Genomic DNA, 22,594 nt, shown 5'->3' with positions numbered 1-22,594 from the left:
GTTTTTACATTTTGTGTATATTTGTGTGTGTGTGTGTGTGTGTGTATTACTGTATGTCTGTGGGTGCTCGTAGTTATAGAAGCGACACACTGTCAACTAATCTGACACAATGTATTACTGACAATGAATTTATGTCACTGCATGGTGATAATCACTGTTAATACAGTCCCTTCTAGTCTTGGAAAAGGCAGCGCCCGCTCAAGAATGTGTGACAGGAGTGGACGCAGGGAGATGGAAAAATGGACACAGGACACACAAAATGTCAGGGCCAGATAGAGTCTGTTATATATTAAGGATTTACTCTAAGTTTGTACTAAGGATATGAAATTAGTTGGTTACATGAACCAAAAGAGGCTGTTAGTGGTTATTGAATTAGGGCTTGAATTCTATCACTGTCAGGGTGTGTATGAGCAAGTGGCCCCCATCCCATCAGCAGGGGTCTGGCTATGTATAGGTCCCTAATAGCAGAGATGCCAGGCTCAGCCTTGAAGCCCTGAAAGAGAGAGGCTGTTCAGGAGGGAACACCAGGGAGGCAGAAGAGAGATGAGCAGTGATAATTACCTACCTATAATTATTAATAATCACCAGATAAATGATCCATGAGTGGAATATGATTCATCCATCCTGACGTCAATAGGTAGAGTGGCGGCATCTGATTATTTTCACTAACTGGTGCAGGGCAGGGAGATGTTTATCTGTTTGTCTGGCCACTAAGCTTTTAATAATATTCCCATCGGAGAAAAAGTCAGCTGGTCTAGGATTTAGCTGAATTAAATGGTTAACATGATGTCAAACCCACTCATTACTTTGTGAAGTGTTAAGATGTTTGATGCACTGACAGTGTGATGTACTGTGTGCTAAGATCTCCAGTGACAAGGCTATGTGCCGTCCTCCCACACTGAATTATATGAATAATAATAATAATGGTATATGAATATACCATCGATGGATGCGTTGATACACACCAAACTGTGCCTTTAGGGATTACACTCGAGTCGGGAGTAGCTCTGCTGGGAAATACAGACTCCTTACTGACAGACTGGCTTTTATGTGACGCGAAGATGTATCCCAAAGGGTGAAGGTGATAAACATTGGTATTTGACCCTTGTTGTATGGCCTATTTGAACGGATTTGTCCACAGCAATTTGGCAACTTCTCAAAAAGATGTTTTTGCACAAGAAGGTCAACTATCAAATCACTGAAAATAGATAAACTTTACGCTAAGTTTGAAAAACTGGTATGGCATGTTTTCTAAGACTGTTTGAGCAAGTTTGGCAGCATTCATCCAAATCTGGTATTGTCACCATTACATATACACAACCTCGTAAATAAAACATCTTATGGGCCTTCCTTTGAATGAGCATCAGTTAGCAGCATCAGTCACCTCTGGTTGATGCCTGTTTACTGTTAGCTATCAGCACACGTGTTTTCTCATATTGCTACCTGCAGTATGAAGTTCAGTAGAGTCTGGCACTTCTTTCAGTGTGGGATTTTTTTGCAAAGCAAAAAGCTTGAAGTAGGTATGTGACTGGACAGTATAGCTAGCTAGCATGGGGGATGTGGGACACACACACACACACACACACACGAACGACTATCTCTTTACTTTAAAAATGTTTTATTATTATCTTTATTTCATTTAGCACTATATCACGCATGGTAATGTCAGACTTGTGTGATTGTTCAGTTTAATCTGCTTGTCTATCTTGTGTGTTTAAAGCACTGAAACATTACCACACGGACTTGTTTGTTGTTGAGGGTAGTAAAGCGACATGTGTACGTTCTAAAACTAGCTTTTGTATCGTGTTGCTTGTCTTACAGATCTAGATTTATGGGTCTGGGGTCAGCAAAGGAAGGCCATTACCACCATCAGTGTTACTCGGTCTAATTAAAAGCCTCTGTGTTTTCACCAAATCGTCGGGCTACATGCATGAGAATCCCACGCAGCAGAGGAATGCTGATCGGCACTGTTCACACTTCCATATGCATTTGCCTGTATATGGCAATGAGCTTAAAGAAGCTTGGTGATTTGCTGTGGTATTAAAATACTGTTAGACATGTAATGTGGTTGGCTCATGTTGCATTTTGACCCATTCCTACTTGTTTTCTTCCTTCTAAGGCGAAAGGGAAAGCTGGGCTGAGGCAGTAGATAGTAGAGGCTGTTCTCAGTCTGCCACGTTCAGATCATATGCTTTCTGGAGGGCACCAGGTGGGAAGTGTATAAATTATCAGACAGGCCCTATCCTCAGCCCACCCTCTACCCCCCACATATTAACTGTGACGTCTTCATTTAAGTTTATGTGAATTTACTAAGCTACTGTCTTTTCGCGTTTAAATTTGGAGACAGTTCTTTTATAGTTTATGTAATGTGGATATGAACACCTTGAAATTAAAGCTGAGCCCTTGCACATTAACCTCATAGGAGCTGTTGAACTGAAAGCTGTGCTGGAGTACAGAATCAACAGGACATTAAATGTGTCACTATTCAACGTAGTTTCAGTTGGCCATAAAGGCAAATTGTCGACGACATAGTTTACAGTATCTGTCACTTGCTGTGGTGAGAGGAGAGTTTTATGTCACAGTTCATGTCTCCTGGGTCCTGTACGGAGTCAAACTTCTGCAATACGCAAACTCTATTTTAAAGAAACACTGCAGCTACAGTTACACATTAATATAGCTACTCTTTCCTAAAGATAGTTCACACTTTAGCCACAGATTTTACACCAGTGGGGTCCCACAGAACTCTGGAACAGACTTACATTCAGGGATTAGATCTAAATGGGCTGAGAAGGACGGCAATAGGAAGAGTGACTCTCAAGAGACGACAGTGCCACCGAGTGAGAACCACTCAGTCTGTCACCAAGTCCACTTTATATTATCTTTCCTGTAATCAAATACCATGGCACTTCGCCAAACTCTCTGTCCCATAATAATAAGTGATTTTTCACTTTCATTCATGAATATGTTTCCCAAACTCAAAAACTGAGGAGATTTCACAGTGCATCCTGGTAACAGCAGCTTAGCATCTCTGCGTATGTGTCGAATGTTTCATCGAAGTTTTTTACGTCATAAAAAATGATTCCAAGTCATTAGGAGGAATTCGGATGAGGGGAAAGGAAATTAGAGAATGTGTTTACGTACTGTGATTTACCGTGATTATAACATGGATTTACACACAGTTGGTCAGTAATCAGATGTTTCCTAAACCCTACATATTTTAAACTAATACTGCTACGTTTTATAAATTACCTGTGGCGTTATTTGACCATGCAACCTAAAGATTTTTAGCTATTTCAGTAAGTGGACAGGCTCTGTCGTGGTAGAGCAGGACTTCTTCTGTGATGTGTTTGGATTTTATAGGTAACTTACTGTTCTCTCTTGGCTGTTCTCATCTCTACAAATTTACTCAATGTGTATGTGAAGAACTCAGGTTTCTCCAGCTGAAATATTAGAATCCCTTAACCTAATATAGGAGACTAAGTTTATCTTCAGGAATAAAGAAGAAGAAATAATGGTACTGCAGAGAGGTACAGAACCAGTAAGGAGTCATTCACAGTTTTATTTGCCAGCCACTGCCCAGCTCCTGTGAAAACGTTGCTCAAGAGCACCGACAATGGTGCAATGAAGAAGCTGCAAACACCACCCAGGTTTATCCTGCCAGTCTGAGGATCCTTTAGGTACAGACAAGTTTCTCTAACCTTCAGGGCACATCATCAAAAATATTTATTCACTGTTTTACCCTAAAACATATGATACAATAATTATACACAAGCTGTTTCAGATCAGCTGTCAGAGCAGCTGCACTCCTGCTTAAATTCAAATATATCAGTTAAGAATAACCTGCAATAGTTGACCAGTAATAATTCTTGCAGTCAATCCAGTCTACAGTCCTCCGTCAAAGAGCCTGATCCGTGTTTGAGTGTGTCGAACAGTGGAGCAGCAGGGATTCATAATTTAAAATATTTTCAGTGTAGTGGTGAGTCATGTAAAGGTTTGTGGGTCTGGGGTGAGTCACTGCACTGTCTGTCAGCACAGACCTTACATAACACTAAAGCAGTTACTTTGGAAACGGGGTCAGGCATTATCATTGTGTTGATGTAACAACGAGTTTGCAGCTCAAAGTAAATAAGTTTCTTTTCTTTTTTTCTTTGGTGGGGCTAGTGATTATTATTAAAATGTGTTTTAATAGCAATGTCATAATTGTTTTTCAGTTAAACAGTCATGTAGGTTAATAACTCGCAAAATAATCCTCTTTATTATTACACTTAACTCATTGCTGTTATTTAACTCTGTCTGTTACTCTTGGCTCTTTTACCACCATTATCATCTTTTTTTTCTCTTCTAACATGCATCCACATTCATGTGCACATAAATGGTTCAGTCCGTCTTGGAAAAGTTTACAGAATGTAACTGCATATCTGCACTTGTTTTTCTTCTCCCTGGGTTTGAGATTTTGGTGGAGAATGGAGTCAAATCTGATTTGTATGTGATGATGTGGCAAGAGGTAGAGCTACAGCTTATTACGTAACATTGTTTTCAGGTATTAGAGAACGAAACATGCCCAATGTTAACATGGACACAAGAGCTTAATGAGATAACGCCTCTGTATCATAACGCCAACTTTAACAACATTATCTCGTGTTGCTGGCTCCAAGGTAGAAACAACACTACATCAGTCTCTATTCCTGGCCTCTGCAATCAGCCTCTCTATTAGTGGTATCATCGTGTGTCTGGGATGAATGAAGAGATCTCTGAGTGTGTCTCCTGGGGCTGGGTCGGGTTGGGGTGGGGCGGCTTAAAGAGAGAACGAAAATGGGAGGCCAGTGGGTGAAACAGAAAAAGCCTCAAACAGGGAAAGAGTCAGTGAGAGAGGGGCGTAGATGCAGGCACAAACTGCTGTCATGGCTGTCAGTTTGAGAAACACATTAGAAATCAGGCATGCTAATGGACCACCTAAAATACTCTCTGCGATGAGGGAGGAATCCTGGAGAGTTTCTGTTTGTCAGCACGAAGTCAAAACCCATAGCGAAGAGCTTCCTGGCGATTAACCTCCCAGCTAATCAATTGCACTTTAGGGAGGATGGAGGGCACAGATGGTGGCTTCTGACGTCCCCTCAGAGACAACCGTTATTATGTAACTGGCTATAATTGCATTGCTGATATGCATCTGTTCTCTCCATTCCACATTTCACTTGACCAACACGATCTATTGTAGATAAAACCTAGAGATGAGAGTGTACAGTGCCCATGAAATGAATAAAATTGCATTCATGTTCTGGTGTGTGGGTCTGGAAGCGTTCAGATACAGCTGTCAGTGAGTCATAAATGCGAAGATAGCAGGGCAGTAACCTTCCTGCTTCCCCGCAGTGTGTGGATTTGCGAGTTTCCCCTTGCAGACAGTAAACTGAAGATAAAACTTCACTAGCTAAAGTTGTCTGCTAATGCTTTATTTTCTCTGGCTCTGCTGGATTACAAATCATAAAACATACTTTCTCTCTCATCTCTGACATGCTGATAGTTTTATGTGATAAAATTCTGTTTTTGTTGGAACTACTTTCAACCAAAGAAAAAGTTCCTATAAAAACTGATGACAGCAAAATCGTATTATTATTATTATTATTATTATTATTATTATTATTATAATGGGGACAAAGGCTCGGTTTCATAATCAATAAACAGACTGATTGAAAGTGACTCACACCATATGAAAACAGCATGGTTTACTGATCAACATCAAGTAAACAGGACTAACCAGTCATTTAAAGTCTCTGAAAGCTGGTGTCCAGTCTAAGCTTACCTAGTGTTGTTAGTTATCAGTATTTCAAACATTGTTTCATGTTTTTCAACGTTTTTTTCTTAGTAATAACCTAACACACTGCAGTTTATAATTCTTAAATCAGGAGCTCTAGACACACTCTTTCCTGCAGTTGTGACTAATCTTATGAATTTGGTCCTTGGTGTTTTTTCACAAACTAACAAACAACAGATTTTTTTTTTTCTACATTGGTATCTGTTTTGCCGATGCTGATAACCACAGACATTCCCCAATGGGAAAGTGGTCTCAGGCTTTTGGACCCCACTGAATATGTAACTGTATATTGTGTAAATCTGTGAGATATATGCGGTCAGGATTTAGGATAAGGCCTTTGCTTTTGCATGATTATAATTATGTGTTCAGTGAATGTGGTCTGTTTATAACACAGTCCTCTGCTTGCTGTTATGCACATACAGTATACTGTATGATCTGTTGTACCTGTGTATGTGAGTAACAGGTTTTCCAAAATATTTTCTCTGAAGAAGTGGATTATAAAAATCCCTCCCCTCACAATGCACTCACGTCTTTATGAGCACTTTCTGAACAAAGTCAAATCCCACCATGACATTTTCCTTCAGATCTGACGCGCTCGTCTCTGGTTTCCTCAGGCTCAGATGTTGTGAGGAAAAAAGTGAATAAACTTTTTGTTTAATTTAGTATTATATGATCATGAAACTAAAGCTTGATATTGTAATAAAATAATAAAACAACAAATGATTAGTCTCATTTGATCACAACTGTTTTATGAGTGTGTATTACATCAATGACCAGGCTCCACAGAGAAATCCCTTGATGGTCATTACTCCAGGGCATAGCCAACCCATTCTGTTCACCAGCTTTGAGGGGGATTTCTCACTTACACTGGGGTCGTGCAGGACGACTTTCTCTTTCCCCCTTTATCTGCTTTCTCCATTCATTTGTCATTTTGGGGGACTGCAGAGCAGCTGTTGGAAAAGTTGCAGAGTTCACTCACTTTCATTGTTTGGGCTAATTTGTACTAATGGCTATTTGAGCAGCCTGTGATGCCGACTGCTTCCTGGAACGAGACATGTTGAACCATATGGCCGCAGTGCCCTCCCTGTCACTGTCAGACTTGCGTTGTGTCCACCGTGTGTGTGTGTGTGTGTGTGTCCGTGCAGGATCGGCTGTTTTCCCCTAAATGCTTTACCCATCTGTTGTCTTCACTTTGAATAAGATGCTAATGTGGTGGCACTACACTGTATTTCAGCATTTCAGGACACTTGAGACAACCATGGTAATGCATTTTCATTGTTAATAAAAAATGACTGAACTCTTGTCAACACATTTTGGGTGGAATCCATCTCAATCGAACGGTTTTCAGCACAGAAACAAACATTGGGTGCACATCTGGAGTCAACAATAGACCATACAATCATTCATCATATTGTCTTTCTCTGCCCTCCTTTAGACCAGTTTGCATGGCGCTGATACACATGCATAAAAACAGTGGAGATAGTCTGTCTGTAATTTTGAAAGTAGAAATTCAGTGTTAATCACTGTATTTTGTTGAATCTGAGGTCCCCTAATGATCCCATGCAAGTTGAACACATGATACTAAAAATACATAAAAGGTGTCTGTGATAACTGATTTTTCCTCTGGAAAATCTTCATCTTAAAATATTGACATTAGGCACCTTGTGTACCTGTGTAAATAATTTTCTTTTCTGTGCTTTTAATCTCACACTGAAATGATTGCTGGAGGGATCACATGCTTGGCTTGAAAAGAAAATGCCTTGGAGTGAGTGAATGTACTCCAGCCTCTGAAGCCATATCACAGGTCTGACATGGACATATTATAATGAAATTTCTTTGTGTGAGGGCACTGGAGCGACATGGAAGCTGGGCTATAGGATAGCCCTGTTATTCGGTGGTGAAAGCATACAGTGATTGCTGTTGCGCTTATTTGTGCTCCTTTGTTTCCTGAACAGTCTCTTGAACCACAGGGCTCCTCTTGGCAATCATGTTCAACCACCTGTCATAGTGGAGCTGGGCTTGGGCTGTTTATTTACGTGCATCACATTTTTTTGGATCATGAATGCTATATTTTTTATTTATTTATTTATTTTTGCTGATTTCCCACAATATTCTAAAAATGGACCAGGAAATCCTAATGCTAACCTAAGCACTGCTCAAGGGCAATAAAGTAATTTAAAAAAAAAAAGATGGGTGGTGAGAAGGGAGCTGTGCTGCCATTGGTTAGGAAGTGAGTGAGTGTGACAACGCAGCTGGCTTTGATTGGTATTTGTAAGCACGACAGCAGTGACAGATGGTAAAATGCAAGGCTTGCTACAGAGATGGAGGAGAGTAGGAGTGAGGTAAGAGCGGCGGGTGATATTGAAAGGGAGGAAGGGAGGAGAGAAGGACTTGAAGGAGGGGTTGTGGGAACCATCGCTACGTCACCATGTGCACCAATATAGCTCCGATGTTGCTGACCACTGTCAGGGAAGACTCCATTTAGGTGTTCCTCACTGTGCCCCACAGCCGCTCATTGATAGCAAAGCTGTGGTAAATATAATGGTCCTTTTTTTTGAATGTTTATATTTGGAACTGCAGAATTTTAATAAAGACAAATTTTAGACTCTTAATGTGTCACCAGGCAGCAAAGCAGAAGCAGCCAGTGAAAACGAAATTTACTGTCTACACCCAGGCAGCAGCTATAAATAACTGTTTCAGAGCAGCAGGAAAAATGGCTGCTCAGGCTCAGTCGTCAAAGCCAACACAATCCTCACCCACTCCTCATATTACTTCACCTCTGAGTCTTGTGATGCTTCCTCTGCTTGAATTCCTGCCGCACAAATATTTCTCCAATCCAGCTTAAACAACATTAACTTGCTAAGGAAGAGAATCTGCTTTCTTTTTTTTCTTTCTTTTTTTTTTTTTAGCCTGATTTGGGCTCAACATTTCCTGTAATTCTCCCTCTAATGTAGTTTACTCTCTCAGTTTTTTGAGTGAGGAGGATTTTTTTTTTGGTCAAACTAGTGTCTACTGTTACAGGAGCTATAGCTGCTGTAAATTGAGACTTTCCCTGCAGCCTCTGCGGTCGTCATCCCTCTTTTTTGCCAGCATCGACTTTGACAAGCCAAATGGATCTCTGATGTCACCCTGTCCAAAGTCCAAGCAAGCTGTTCGGAGATTCAGTCACCTGGCCCCCAGCTCTCAGCACCCACTTTGACACTCAATGTCAGCGGATCCCAGGTAACTGGGGGGCTTTTCTGAGCTCTTGTCAGCACCCTCACATCAAAACTGACCACAGCACACTTGATAAGAAAAGAAGGGCAAGTGTTGATTATCTGTCAGAAAAATGGTAGTGCTGGAATTTCTCGTTTACATTTGAAGGCTTTGCTAGTTTACTTAAGAAACGTGTGCTGTGCATTTTTCTTGCTTCTTTTCATCTTTAGAGCTTTGTTATTAAACTTCCTATGATATTTTATTTCTTAGCAAATGACTCAAACAGGTGTCAAGTCCTCGAGCGGGCACTGTGTCAGCAGAACTCTGAGGACTAATTGCAGTTTTCCTGCTGTGGGACATATTTGTAGGAATGCTCTTTAAGTCCCACAGTTGGGAAGCAGCTGTCAAGTCAGAAGGTTTCTTTTGACCTGTATGTTTCACTTTGACCCCAGTGACCCATGTTGCACCATCTCAATGGGTGAAACAAGATCACCTACAGCTACCATGTGCATGTGAGAGAGATGTAAGGAGAAATGTTTCTCCAGCATAATCCTCTCAGGGTTTCGTTGTATGTCTTCAGGACGAACGTGTGCTTGTGTGTGACTCCCGTCAGGCATGTGCACTTTCACAGGTTTAATTGACAGCGAACGGCCAAGGCCGGGTACGTGCGGCTCTAGTTACCTCGCAAACTTCAGTTTACCTTGTGATATCACTTCATAAAAACCCTGTGACTGATCCACAGTATAAATCTGACCATTTTACAAGCATCATCACAGAAACATGGCATGAATCAAAGTGATGCATTACTGCGGGCGGGCCGGTCTAACAGGGGCCGTGAGGGGGCCAGACCCTATGTCTCTGTGGCCAGGACACCTCACCCAATGCTAGGGTTCCATAAATGCCATAAATCAGGAACCACTCCCACTTGCAACTGTGCCAAATGTAGAGTAAGGCAAGCTGAGCCTGCGTCCTCACCCGCACCTCGCCCCATGCAGCCGTCTCTCGTGGCATGATGATGGTTATGTGTTGACTTTGCAGGTCGCAGCTACGTGTCTGATTTGTTGAAAAGTTAAATTAAGGTTCTGGCATGTCTGGCAGTTTATGCCATATTGGGAAGAGTAAAGGTTGCATGATCTCCCTTTGATTAGTGTCCTGAGTCACATATTCTGAAGTCCCACATTCGCTCATGAGCATTTGTTGTCTGCCATAAACGTTCTGTCTGTAAAGCAAAGTTTTAGTCAACTCCGTATCAGGGATTCGAAAAAGTATTTCTCAGGCACTTTCATCTTATTCCAACGGTGACTAACCGCAGTGACATTACATTATGAGTCACCGAAGGTAAATAACTCTCTGCAAATGTAAACACTGTGACTCCCATTCCAGCAGGTTGGAATAGGACCTGCTGATTAAAATGAATACAGTGCCCTCATATGGCAGGCCCACACATCTCCTGCTGGGGCCACTTATGGCAACTTATAGCACCACCTAGTGGGCCATGGAATAAGTGTTTCATCAGACACCTAATGTGTGTGTGTGTTTGTGTGTGTGTGTGTGTGTGTGTACTTGTACTTGCTACATAGTAAGAACCAAAAAAAGTATTTTACTAACAGAGTGAGGACATTTTGGGAAAGTGAGGACATTTTGGCCGGTCCTCACTTTTTGAGACACCTTCAAATCACATTTTGAGGGTTAAGACTTGGTTTTAGAGTTATGGTTAGAATTAGGTTTAGGTTTAGGTTAAGGTTAGGGTTAGGGTTAGGCACTCAGTGTGATGGTTATGGTTAAGGTAAGGGGCTGGGGAATGCATTATGTCAATGAGTGTCCTCACAAAGATAGAAGTACAAGTGTGTGTGTGTGTGTGTGTGTGTGTGTGTGTGTGTGTGTGTGTGTTCCCTTTTCTTCTTTTGATCATAAATACTGTCCTACCACACAGTGGCAGGAAGTACATAAATGACAAATGCAAACAAACACAAAAAGTATGAAACTAAAATGTCAGACAATAAGTGCAGTTTCTACAGCTTCACAGAAAGAAAATTAGAAAGGAGTTGAAAAGTTTTAGGTTTTATGAGTTACTTTTCTCCATCTAAGATTTCAGGCTTTCAAAGCTCCATTTTACAGCCGTAGTTTTGAAACGAAACCCCCCCACGAGCACTTACCACCACCTACAGTACATGAATTTACAGCTGCTCACCAAATGAGTATGTCAGCTACAAAAACCTAAACAACTGTTCTCAGGTGAAACTAAAAATCTAAACACAAAAACTAAAATATATATGACAAAAAACAAAACAAAACATTATTATCGCTTTTTTTTTTCATTGTACAGTAACATACAGTATTAATCATTCCATTTAGATAGACACCGGTTCGGATAAGCGGTGTAGATAATGGACAGATGGATAGATGGATGGATTTAGATAAATGCGCATATAAAAATATATCCCGGCATACATAATTGCATATCAATTATAATTATACATTGGTCATGCAAGTTTATACATATTCTTACATCACTATTAATATTGGGCCTAATGATGATGCATTAGTGGGTGTTATAATGATGATGCAAATGATGATGATCATAATAATAACGAGGAGGAAGAAGAAGATGTACTCATATGATGTCCCTTTTTATGACCGCATGTATAGCGCTGGCACCAGATTAAAGGGACTTGTTTGCTCTTTGCTGTCTGGGTGTGACACTAACAGATGGAGTGACTGTAAATCTGTCAGTTTGATGCCTCCCTGGAAATTTAATGCTTATGTGCTTAGGTAAAGCACCAGTTTACAGCTGCTAAAAATCTATAGATAGAGCTCTATAGAAGAAGGCAGAAAAGAAAAATTATAGTAAAGTAGACGAAGCTGTAGGCTTACCTATATTTTTAAGATTATTTTTATTCGGGGTACTATTTTACACTGTAAACTCGTCTTGTTATTGTCTGCAACAGACTGCAACAAACTGCCCTGTGCAAAGAGAGAGGCAATGGAAGAAAAAAAAAATTATAGATCAAATAGGTTTCATCCAAAAAGCACCTTTATAAAATGGTGTTAAAAGAGTTAAGGGAAATGAATCAGACATGTATGCAAACATATTACATTATTATATTTATATACTGTATAATATTAAATATAATAAAAGAACATTTAATTTTCTCAATTTGTTCACACAGTGCAGGCACATAGAAAAACACAAGAGTACAAATAGCAGGTACTTTTGGTGCAGTGTGCTTCAAGCTTGCTGTTCTCCCTCCGACAGCATCCTTTGGAAAAAGCAGAAACATCTCTGCATATCTTTATATCAATGTATAGTTGATAGAAATGTGGTTGTACAAAAGGACTTGAATCATTTTCATCATTCAAGTTTGCCTAATGCGTAGCCTGTGATACATTTCTGTGAGAATTCAAAAAGTATCTTGTGTAGTCAGTCATTCGTACAGAGGAGTCAACACTGGGCTCATTGTTTACCTTTACTGTAAGTGATTTATATTATTGCTCTCAGTAAATACCCTTTTTGTTTGAGGGTGTTTGCATTTACATCTTTTCTGCTTTATCAAACACTCCTTTTTAATTTTTTGTTTTTTAATGTCTAGTTAGATGTCCAAAATAAAATGAACTGATACACATGGTAAAATGTCCAGCAGCTACTTTAAAAGTTGATTTGAAATTTTAGAAGCACAGCAAAATCTTTCATCTCCCCAGCGTTTAGCGCCCCCGTCCCACCGGTGGACATGCCAACTGCCACCCCCCCATGTCCACTCCAACAAGTGTTGTATTCCTCTTTAAAAATATATATATATACATATATACATACATATTTAAATCAAAGTGATGTCAAATTGTAAATCTATTTTACTAATGTTTTAATTGAGAAATCTAAAATGTCAATGTGCACAGTTCAGTATAAATATATATATATATATATATATATATCTGTGCACATTGACATTTTAGATGTATGTGTGTGTGTGTGTGTGTGTGTGTGTATAAATTGAGATTCCTTAGTTATAACATTAATAAAATAGATTTACACTTAGACGTCACACCAGCTTTTTACTGTAGTTTAAACCTACAGGGAGGAATGCCAGTTTATTATTATCCGTTTATTATGATTTATGACATTTGTGCCAGTCATCCAGGTCCTCTTCTCCTTTTGGCAGCACAGTTGGTGATATGAGGGCATCTCACAGGAAGAAAAGAGTTGTCTGTCTATCACCAGGCACACTGAAAATTAAAATCTCTGCCAGGAAAGAGTCCGTTCTAACCATTTTGTCTCCTACAGTATATGGACTTCACTTCTGGGTAGGATATTGTTCAGTGTTCTTTTTAAGAAGAATAAATTTGAGAGGAGTGGTGGAACATTTGATGTCATATCTTACACACTTTACAACAAAAGATGGATGTGGTAGTGGGTCAGTAGCAAAGGACATTCAGTTGTTTTCTCCTCTCCTCCTCTAACCCCGTCCTCACACACATGCTGAGCACTTGTGACCTTTCATCACATGCGTCTCCTCTGCCTGTCCGGTGAACACAGGGAAGGGTTAGGGTTAGTCACATCGGGGGAAAAGACCACTAGCAGTGATGTTATGCTAGAGTACATGTGCTAGCATTAGTCGTTATGATAGCGGGAAGAGACATATGCCAGCCTCAGCTGCTGGGCAGAGGTCAGACTATGGAGAAGCAGTGCAGAGTGTAGTGGCAGAGGTGTAACCTGGACCTCCGCTTCCTGTCTTTTTCAAGGTTTGTGTGTTTCTTCCGACACCACCAGGTGTGCTTTTCAATATCAGCCTGTAGCAGTGTAGTCAATGTGGTAAGTGAGTCTTGTCAGCTGCGTTGGTCTCTGGACAGAGGCAGGATTTATGGTTGTCTGTGGAGCCGCCGTGTGTTTGGACGCTGTGGGGTATTTTGTTGGATGTTTCTCTGGACTCAGTGCTGAGCTGTTATGTATCTGGATTTGAATCCTTCCTCTAAATTGTTACTTCCCCCCGATGAGGCTCCGTGGACTGGTTGGACCCATGTGGCGTTTTGTTATGACTACAGACCTGTTTTCGATCTTTGTGAAAGTGAGAACAAAGGGGCTCAGACCGGGACTGTCAAATCAGACTGAGTTTGTTTTCTAGAACAGTCCTAAAAAATATCTAATGCAGTTTGCCAAAAGTAAAGTACAGTAAGTAAAGTGTGTACAGAGAGTCACTGAGGTGTCATATTGGTTGTGATGTTTTTCAGTATTTATGCATATTTAACTTTAAAGCTGAGGGTTTGCAGTGTGTCCTCAAAGCTGTTAAATGTATGATTATTTCAAATACATTCAATGTAGGAAACATTTATTCAGCAATTTTAGGCGATTTTGACATTAGCTGTTTATGACCAGCATTTAGACTGTAGGTAAATCCCAGTCAGATAATTACCTTCATCTTTAAACTGAATGATGCAGCACAAAATTACACCTGTCTTTAATAATTGTCATTTCTTGTCAATTGTTCACATTATTGTTTTGTTAATTACTTCTTATACGTTATTTTGCAGATGAATGGCACTGTGTATTTTTATCAACAATTTATTATTTATGTTCTTATTTTTTTCATAAATGTAATTTTATATTTTATAATAGTTCTCAAGTATTCTGGGTTGTTTTCCGTGTGCTGTGAACACCATGCTCTGGAAAGCCAACATTTAAAATTAAATTATAAATTGAGTGCTTTTTAAAAGCGATAATAATAAATCATTTCCAGACATCATGATGTATTGTCAGGACACTTCGTCAGGCAGGAGAAGAAGGCATGTGCTGTGCAGGGTTCCTGTTGGACACTTGGACTATCACACGTTCTCGTCAGGCTTTGCACCTGACATTAGGCTTGGCACTGGATGAGAAATCCTTGCCTCAGGAGCAGACGGGAGTAGAAGGTCATTTCAAATATTGCAGCCATTTCTCAGAAAATATTCAGATAATATTAGGTGCGTTTTCGCTAATTGATCAGTAGACCTACTACTGACAGAGCTCCAGTGCAGGAGCCAGCACAGTATCTCTTATGATCAGTTCTCGTCATGTTTACAATCCCCCGTGTTCTTTAGTAGATAGGTCTGTAAAATCTGGTCATAGTTAAAAAAAAAAAAGATCTCTAAACAGGCAGAAATGGTAGTAGAGGTCAGATGGCTGTAGAGGAAAGCAGAGACCGAGCAGAAAGTAGTAGAATTTCACTCATGTCTCAGAATCTATTCGGATCCTCCTTCATCTTCAACTTCATTAAAGCCTTTGACTCATGGTTGTCTCCTGCATTAAAGCCAGAATATGTTTGAAAGTAAGTCATCCAACACACACAAACTTTGTTTTTTAAATATGCTCAAAAAGTAGTTTGACTTTTATTTCTAAGCCTCATTTATCTTTAAGCTTTGTTACCTCGTTCCCTTTTTATTTGTGAAACAAAACAGAAATATGTCGGAGCATGTAAATTTGCTAATTTGTTCACATGCATGAGTTTTTAAATCTATTCGTAAGTCTGAGCTGATACTGTCTGTTGGCATAGAGGCTCTGTCATGACATGACTGAGTGCGAGAGACTTATTTCAGCTGTCAGAGGTAGAGACCTCGCTCCGAGCTCTCCCGCAAACTGAGAGGTTTGTTCAATTGCATATTTTGTTTTTTTTTTGCAAAGACTTCATAGAAACATTTCTGTTTTTGTGTTCACTCTTAAGTTCTCCGGTACAGAAGAAAAGACAAATGTCTGCTTTTGCCTGTGTGTTTTTAATAATGTGACTCTAAACATGTTAAAATAAGTTTGCTTCCTTTGTCATAAAAAGAGTTTGTCACTGCTGGCAGGTTCCAGTCTTCAGTGATTGTTTTTTGTCTGCTACTGAACAATGACATTTAATAAAAAGCTGTTTGTTTTCCCAGTTGTTGTAAAAAGAGTCGGTTTTACATAACTAACACTTTGCTGCTCTCTGTCCAAATGCAGGGACTGAACAAGGCTCACCCAGTTTCTGAATCACTGGGTTTATCAATTTGCCATTAACATTTTTGTGTTGCTTCCACTTTACATTATACATATAACGCGTGCTCAGCCACTTTCTCTCTCTCAATGCATATAGCTACATATATTGTAACGCATTTTAACTTACATATATCATAAATTAACAGATAAACACATCCTGTGTGTGTGTCCTGGGAGGTCTCCTGGTGGTGTGGCTGTGGGGGCTGTTTCAAAGTAACATCGTTAAATCACGGTGAATTCTCGTTATTTTTATGTTTCCAAGCTTTTCTCTCTCGTAATCCCTGTTTGACTCTTTTTAACTCTTCCGTGCCGTACCTGGTTGAAGTTTGTTTGACACCTATATTCCCTACCGTCATCAGAAGACTGGTCTGAAGTGTCTAGCACACTGTGCCAGCTGCCCAAGAGTCCATATTAGTCTATTAAGGACACTGTGTCTCGGGATGGCAGAGGCCAACTCTAGTATTTATAGCTTTGAGTCATAAGTTGGAATGGTGTAAGTCTATCCCTCCATCAACATGCTTGTTCGCTTAAGAGTGTGTACAATCGGCAGCAAAACTGGGGATTGTCAATCGTCCAGAATGCATCAGTACATGTGCTACGTCTTAGAGTGTGAGATGGGATTTTACACAAGTATAGGTCTGTTTGAACTTTTTGCAAATGTATCTGTCACAGATACATGAAGCTGAAACCATGCAAAAATACACATCTGTCCTGTAACTTAACACACAAGTTTTTTGTTTTGATTTTTTTTTTTTTTAGTTTTTTTGCTTTTTGATAAAACTTTTCTGAACAAAGTTGGAAGGTACCTTTACAGAGCAAACTTAGCAAACTGATGTTTATTCTAAAATCAAACCCTAACCACACATTTGTAAGTATAATTTGAAATAGCATTTAAATGTATTTTCAGAATTAGCACAATGTGGTGAAATATAGTTTTACAGAATTTACAATTAAAAAGCATAATTTTCTTTGAAAACAGCAGCTTCAGTAGATTTAATATCCACTGTTGCCATGAGATATTTATATTTTTAGTTTTTAGCATTGAGATCAGCAGAAATCTAAATGTTCTTGCCATCTGAAGTTTAATGAGTCAAATTTTCAAACTTGTCTTCATCAGAGTTGACCGGACAAATATTCCAGCAGTAAGCCACAACACTATGACTAGTATGACTCGTAAATAACAAAAGTAAAGTTATATTGCTGTAACTGAGTCATTGTGATGCAGGACTACAGACACAGAATCAGTTGTAAATCATCTCTAAACTCATTTTGTAAAATTTGCTTGGTCCTGGAGTGTGATGTCAGGACCGTACGTCCACAGCAGGACGGTTCACAGGAGCGTGACTGATGGTTGTGATGTGAGTTTATGATGTGGTTGTGCAATCACAACTAAAAAAGCCAGCAGGGACAGACATGGAGCTGATGATCTCCCCCAAGGTTCAGATGCATAAATTCATATTTATGACTTTTTTGTTTTTAAGGACAACCGCAGCCGGTTTTATGATATATAATGTTTTTGAAGGGCAACGTGATTACAAAAAAACATCACGTGTCAGTATCTTGATGTGCAAAAGTTTGTGGCTGACAAATCTCTGTCTAACAATTTAGAATTTCACCCTGCATAATCGGATTGGTCTGTCACCTTTCATCAGGGCTGGTGGAGCAGTGGCCAGATAGGGGGGGTGTCAGGTGCTTAACATAGATGATGTGATGAGTAGTTGAGTAGACTAAGTTTAGACAGCATGTGAGAGCATTCATCAAAAATTGAAAGGACAGAGCAGTCAGACAGGGTCATGGCTCCAGGGGGTGATGTGGTTTTAAGTGGTTCTGTTACAGCAATTTGTGTTGTAGGAAGCTGGTGTGCAGTACAGTATATCAGTAGGAAAGTAGAAGCTTGGGCCGCTAACTTTTAGATATTTGAACCACGCCCTATACAGCTGTCCCTCTGTTACTTTAACTGCTCTCTCTCCTAATTCAAGAAAGATGTCACACCATCCATCTGTGGTAGAGAATCTCTCAAAGATTAAATCCATAATTTTCCACATTGGTGAAAAGTCATTCAAGTGATCAGACTCGCTCTCGTTATATAATCTCATGATGTTACAGTTGTCTAATTGCAGCTCTAAGCAGAACGTAGTGACGTCGTCAGCCCGAGTGCGAGCGAGAGCAACAAGAATAAATAGTGGAGCAGACACAGCGTATGTCAGTGGTAAATGTGCCAGTGTAGTGACACAGCGTAATTGTTCAGAGGAGGTTGGTGTCTGCTTATTTCTGTGGTTCACTGACTCGGTGTGTGATTTTTCTCGTCAGTAAACTGGAACATCATTTCTGTGAAACCAGCACACAGCCAAACAGGTTGCAGTATTTCCTTTACAACTATTGTCACCGGTTTTGTTGCATTGGCAGGTGGTTGATAGATTTACCAGAACATCTGGAGGATCGTCATAGGATATAGCCACACCACCAAAAGAAAATGCATTTGCTGACCATAAACAAAAAGAACAACTTTCGATAGCAAGCTGCTGTGTAATACGTCTTGGCACTGATGACTTCCTTTGGTTTATCCTAAACCCAGCAGCACTGACAGCCACCTGATGGCTGCGCCCAACTGCACACCATCTGCTGGTTGATAACTTCGGTTTATGTTTGCTGATGCTAGCTGTGAAGAAAACAGTTGTGTGAATATGAGGAGCTCAAACTTAGGGAAAACAACGGCGAACTGAGTAAATGTCTATTTCAAATGTCAGTAATATATATTTTTCTGTTGTTTTATAGTCAATGAAAGTAGCTAATTTAGCAGAGTAGCATATGTTCATTAACCCTTTTCCTGTGTACAAGAGTCCTTGTTGTTTGGTGGTTTTTGTAACAGGACAGGAGCATTTAATGTTTGCATAAAGCATAAACACTTTCTCCACCCGAGACATCTGTGAGACAATCTGTGACGTACATAAAACTGTGACGCACAGCCACAGTTTTTCTATTAGCAGTCAACAATTCTACTGTGACAATGGTGTGAACTTAAATGTAAGCGGGACAGTGTTATTTCCATTGATGAGTGTTAAGGAAAAGTTCTGCTGCTTTAAGTACAAGTCACATTTGAGACTGATGTAACGTTCACAGTAACGCGTAAAAGGTTGAGAAGAGACCTGCTCTTCCTCCACAATCCACGCCTCCATATCCTGTTCGACCAGTAACTATCTTGAAAAATAAGTTTTATAATTAACATATAATGCTTGTATTTGAATGTGGCTCCACCCAACCTCATTCACATTTATGATAAGAACTAGTGAGAAGCCATTAGGGTCTGATTGACTTGTCTGAGTCTCTTAAAGGTGCCTAGTCTGAATCCTGCTCGCATGCTGATGATTACAGACACAAAGACAAACTTCTCAGCTGTTGTGTAGCATCTAGCAAGTGATTCAAGTGGATTCGTCCCTTGAGATTCATGAAGTAAGGGGTGTTTTTTTTCTTCTTACAGCATCAGCGCGGTGCCTGTGGACAGCACCGATAAAAAAGGTCTCCAGGTGGGCGGCCAGTTGCCAGGCAGTGTGCAGACAGGGCCTCAGCAGCAGAACCAGCTCCTCCTGACTCCAGCCAGCCTCCAGCTCGCTCAGCTCCAGGCCCAGCTCACCCTCCATCGCCTCAAACTGGCTCAGGGGGGCAACACAGCCACTGCCGCCCAGGTTCTCAATCAGGTTCTTTCCAATGTCGCCATGTCCCAACCCCTGTTCAATCAGCTACGGACTTCATCTATGGTTGGGAATCCACAGGGGGCCTTCCCCACGGGAGTGCTAGGATTTCCCTCTACAAATTCAGCCATGGGGGCCTTAGTGGGTGGAGGATACCACCAAAACCCAGGGAATGTGAGACTGAACCATCCTGGTGGAGGGGGCACAGTGGGCCAACAGGGTGCGGAGTATGGTCAAAAGTCAGGTTCAGTTTATCCCTCTGATACCGACAGGCGTCTTCAGTATAACTTAGTTGGCGGCACATCTGCAGCATCGGCTACTGCTGGTGATGGACATTACACAGTGATAAACACTCAGGCAAAAAACATGAACAATGCTGGTTTTCAGAAAGATTTCTATGGGCAGGATATGCAGGGGCAACAAGCTGGATTTAGTGTCAATGAGCAGAACATAAATGTTTATAACTCCCCCGGGCATAAGGAGCAATGGAAAGGCCCCGCTAGCATGAGTCACACTGGAAAGATGGATATGGTTCCTAACACTGCCACTGTGTGGACAGCAGCTGGGCAGCCGATTCGGTCCAGAACGGAACTGTATAACCCAGAGGAGCCGACCCCTGACCCCAAGTTCAATCACAGCAGTGGGGGTTCCTCTTTGGGGTCAAGCGGCACACAGGGATTTGGGGGATACCAGCCCCTGCATGGAAGTGAGGAAACCAGAACACTTCAGCCTTATCAGGTCAACGATTACCACGCTGTTACACCGACTCAGCTGCCACACCAGTGCAGCATCTGTGACAAGAAGGTTTACAACCTCAAGGTGAGTGAACTGATGAGTCAAAACCTAAATGCATTCACCACAAGTGTAACACTTCTCAGCTCATACTTTAAAAATAGACAATAGATAATAAAACAAGCAGGAAGCCCAGATCTACTAACTAACTAACTAGTCCAAGATGTTGTCTCTTTAATTGTTTGCAGCCATGAGCTTATACACGGGGTATGTAAGGGGGGCAAGCAGTGAGCTTCCAGTGTGTCCAAGCTGTTTGCGTCTATGTTTGGACGGTGTGTGTGTGTGTGTGTGTGTGTGTGTGTGTGTGTGTGTGTGTGTGTGTTTTTAGGACTGGGACCAGCACGTGAAGGGAAAACTACACCTCCAGAATCGAACGTTGTACACAAACGAAAGGTGAGTCATTTGCAACTCTAAAATTAACTGGACAGATTTTAAAGTAGGCTGTGATTGCAACATGTGCTCCCCAGTGACGTTTTACTACCGAGTGAGAGCTTCAGATATTCATAAAGCTAATGGTTTCACAGTTTCTTCTGTTTTTTGTTGATTGCCAAAAAATTGTAAGTAAACATGTTGTTTTTATAATAATCCTCCTCCATGATTTAGTAATTTCCCTTTTCTCTTACCAGCTGTGTTGAAATGTAATTTTTTTTTAATTAACACAACATTGATCATTCCAGAGCAAATCTCTCTTGAGTGTTGGAAGCAATTTATTTTCCTTTTCCTTGCTCTATATACAGCTGTCTTAATGTTTCTATGAATATGAGCTCTGTCACAAGATATGAGCGAGCAAGGCAGGGGAGCGGCAGCTAAAATCAGCCTTCTATGATTGTTGCAGCTCCGCCGTGGTATCAGCTGGAGCTGTTCACTATGCTGTCGGCAGGCCTTCTGATGGAGGTCTGAATCCCGGGGGGACAAACTCCATGGTCTACTCTGCTGCAAGTCAAGGTAGGATAAACTATTTGTCACCACCGCCAACCAAGTGTGCCTTTTTGCTGGTGATGTTAGAGTGAAGTTTTTCTGATGGTTGGAATATGTGAAACAGAGTGATAGATGGAGGTCAGGGGGTATTTTTAGTTGCGCAAGAGAACTAGGCAACATGTTTTTATAACTCGACGCAGTGTATTTTCATACACTGATGTATAATAAAGTGAAATCTGAAATAGCACTAACCCAAACTTAAATTCATACTTGTTGGAGCTTTATGATTTTTGGTGCAAATATTATAACAGCAAACCCACAAAGCTTGTGACTTCAGTGCTATTCTTTCCTACACATAAACAAACTGGGCACCTGTTTTCTATCATAGCGATCGTATCTCTTCACTGTATTACATATCCCTCACGTATTCCCTTGTGTATAATTACTTTGAGACGTACGATTTGTGGGTGGTCCAGACAGTAATAAAAAACACTCATTGGCCACAGTTTGCACAGAGTGGGTCTTTCAGCAGCCTCAGGTTGGAGAGATGGTGTCTCACTCTGAGAACCACGGTTACATAAAGTAACCTTTCAATAGCAGCAGTTTCATGCACACACTTTTTTTTTCATTCGGATTGAAATTGTTCTGATTGAAGATTTACTGTTCACATGGGATATGATTTAATGTGGTCTGAGGTACATGCATCAATGCATTGAATCGGAACAGCTGTGTGACATGCATAGAAGTGGTGAATACATCGTCCATACGTCTTCTGCGATGGCTGCATTAAAACGAACTCTCTGTAGAGGGCCACTTCAGCCTTTAAGCTGCCATTTTCGAGAAGTGGAGAAACATCTGTCCCCACACATTCATGTCAAGACAGAGGGGAAGCACAGAAAGAACGTAGCCAGAAATCATTTACATGGAAAAATTTTCATTTCGATTGGTTTATGAAAAGCTTTAATCTATATCTCTGCAACCGATTGACATGTCAGTCGGTTTGGGCCAGTTTATTCTGACTGAGGCGTTTGTGTAGAGCTTTTTCATTCGGTTAGGTTTCAAATTTGAATATTAGGCTCCATGTAAACGTATCTGTTGGTTCTTTGAGCCTCAGTTTAATATTCAGTGTTTAGAAAATCACAACTATTCATTTGCATTTTACAGAAATCTTGAAGCCACACTATTTCAATTACAATGCATTCAGCT

At 40.5% G+C, this 22,594-nt stretch overlaps 1 protein-coding gene across 1 annotated transcript in view; it reads left to right on the top strand.

Moving 5' to 3' along the window:
- Positions 1 to 22,594, top strand: part of rbm20 (RNA binding motif protein 20) — a 46,765-nt gene that overhangs the window by 9,032 nt on the left and 15,139 nt on the right. The window contains exons 2-4 of the mRNA XM_071505170.1: positions 19,468 to 20,497; positions 20,799 to 20,863; positions 21,306 to 21,415. Of these exons, the coding sequence (XP_071361271.1) occupies positions 19,468 to 20,497; positions 20,799 to 20,863; positions 21,306 to 21,415 (1,205 nt within the window). The remainder of the gene's footprint in view (positions 1 to 19,467; positions 20,498 to 20,798; positions 20,864 to 21,305; positions 21,416 to 22,594) is intronic.

Source organism: Trachinotus anak, unplaced genomic scaffold (assembly GCF_046630095.1).
Source record: "Trachinotus anak isolate AG129_WGS33_773 ecotype Australia unplaced genomic scaffold, CSIRO_AGI_Tana_v1 ptg000019l, whole genome shotgun sequence".
In the NCBI taxonomy this organism is placed as follows: Eukaryota; Metazoa; Chordata; class Actinopteri; order Carangiformes; family Carangidae; genus Trachinotus; species Trachinotus anak.
Note: the sequence above shows the minus strand (reverse complement) of the source record. Positions and strands in the feature narration are given on the sequence as shown.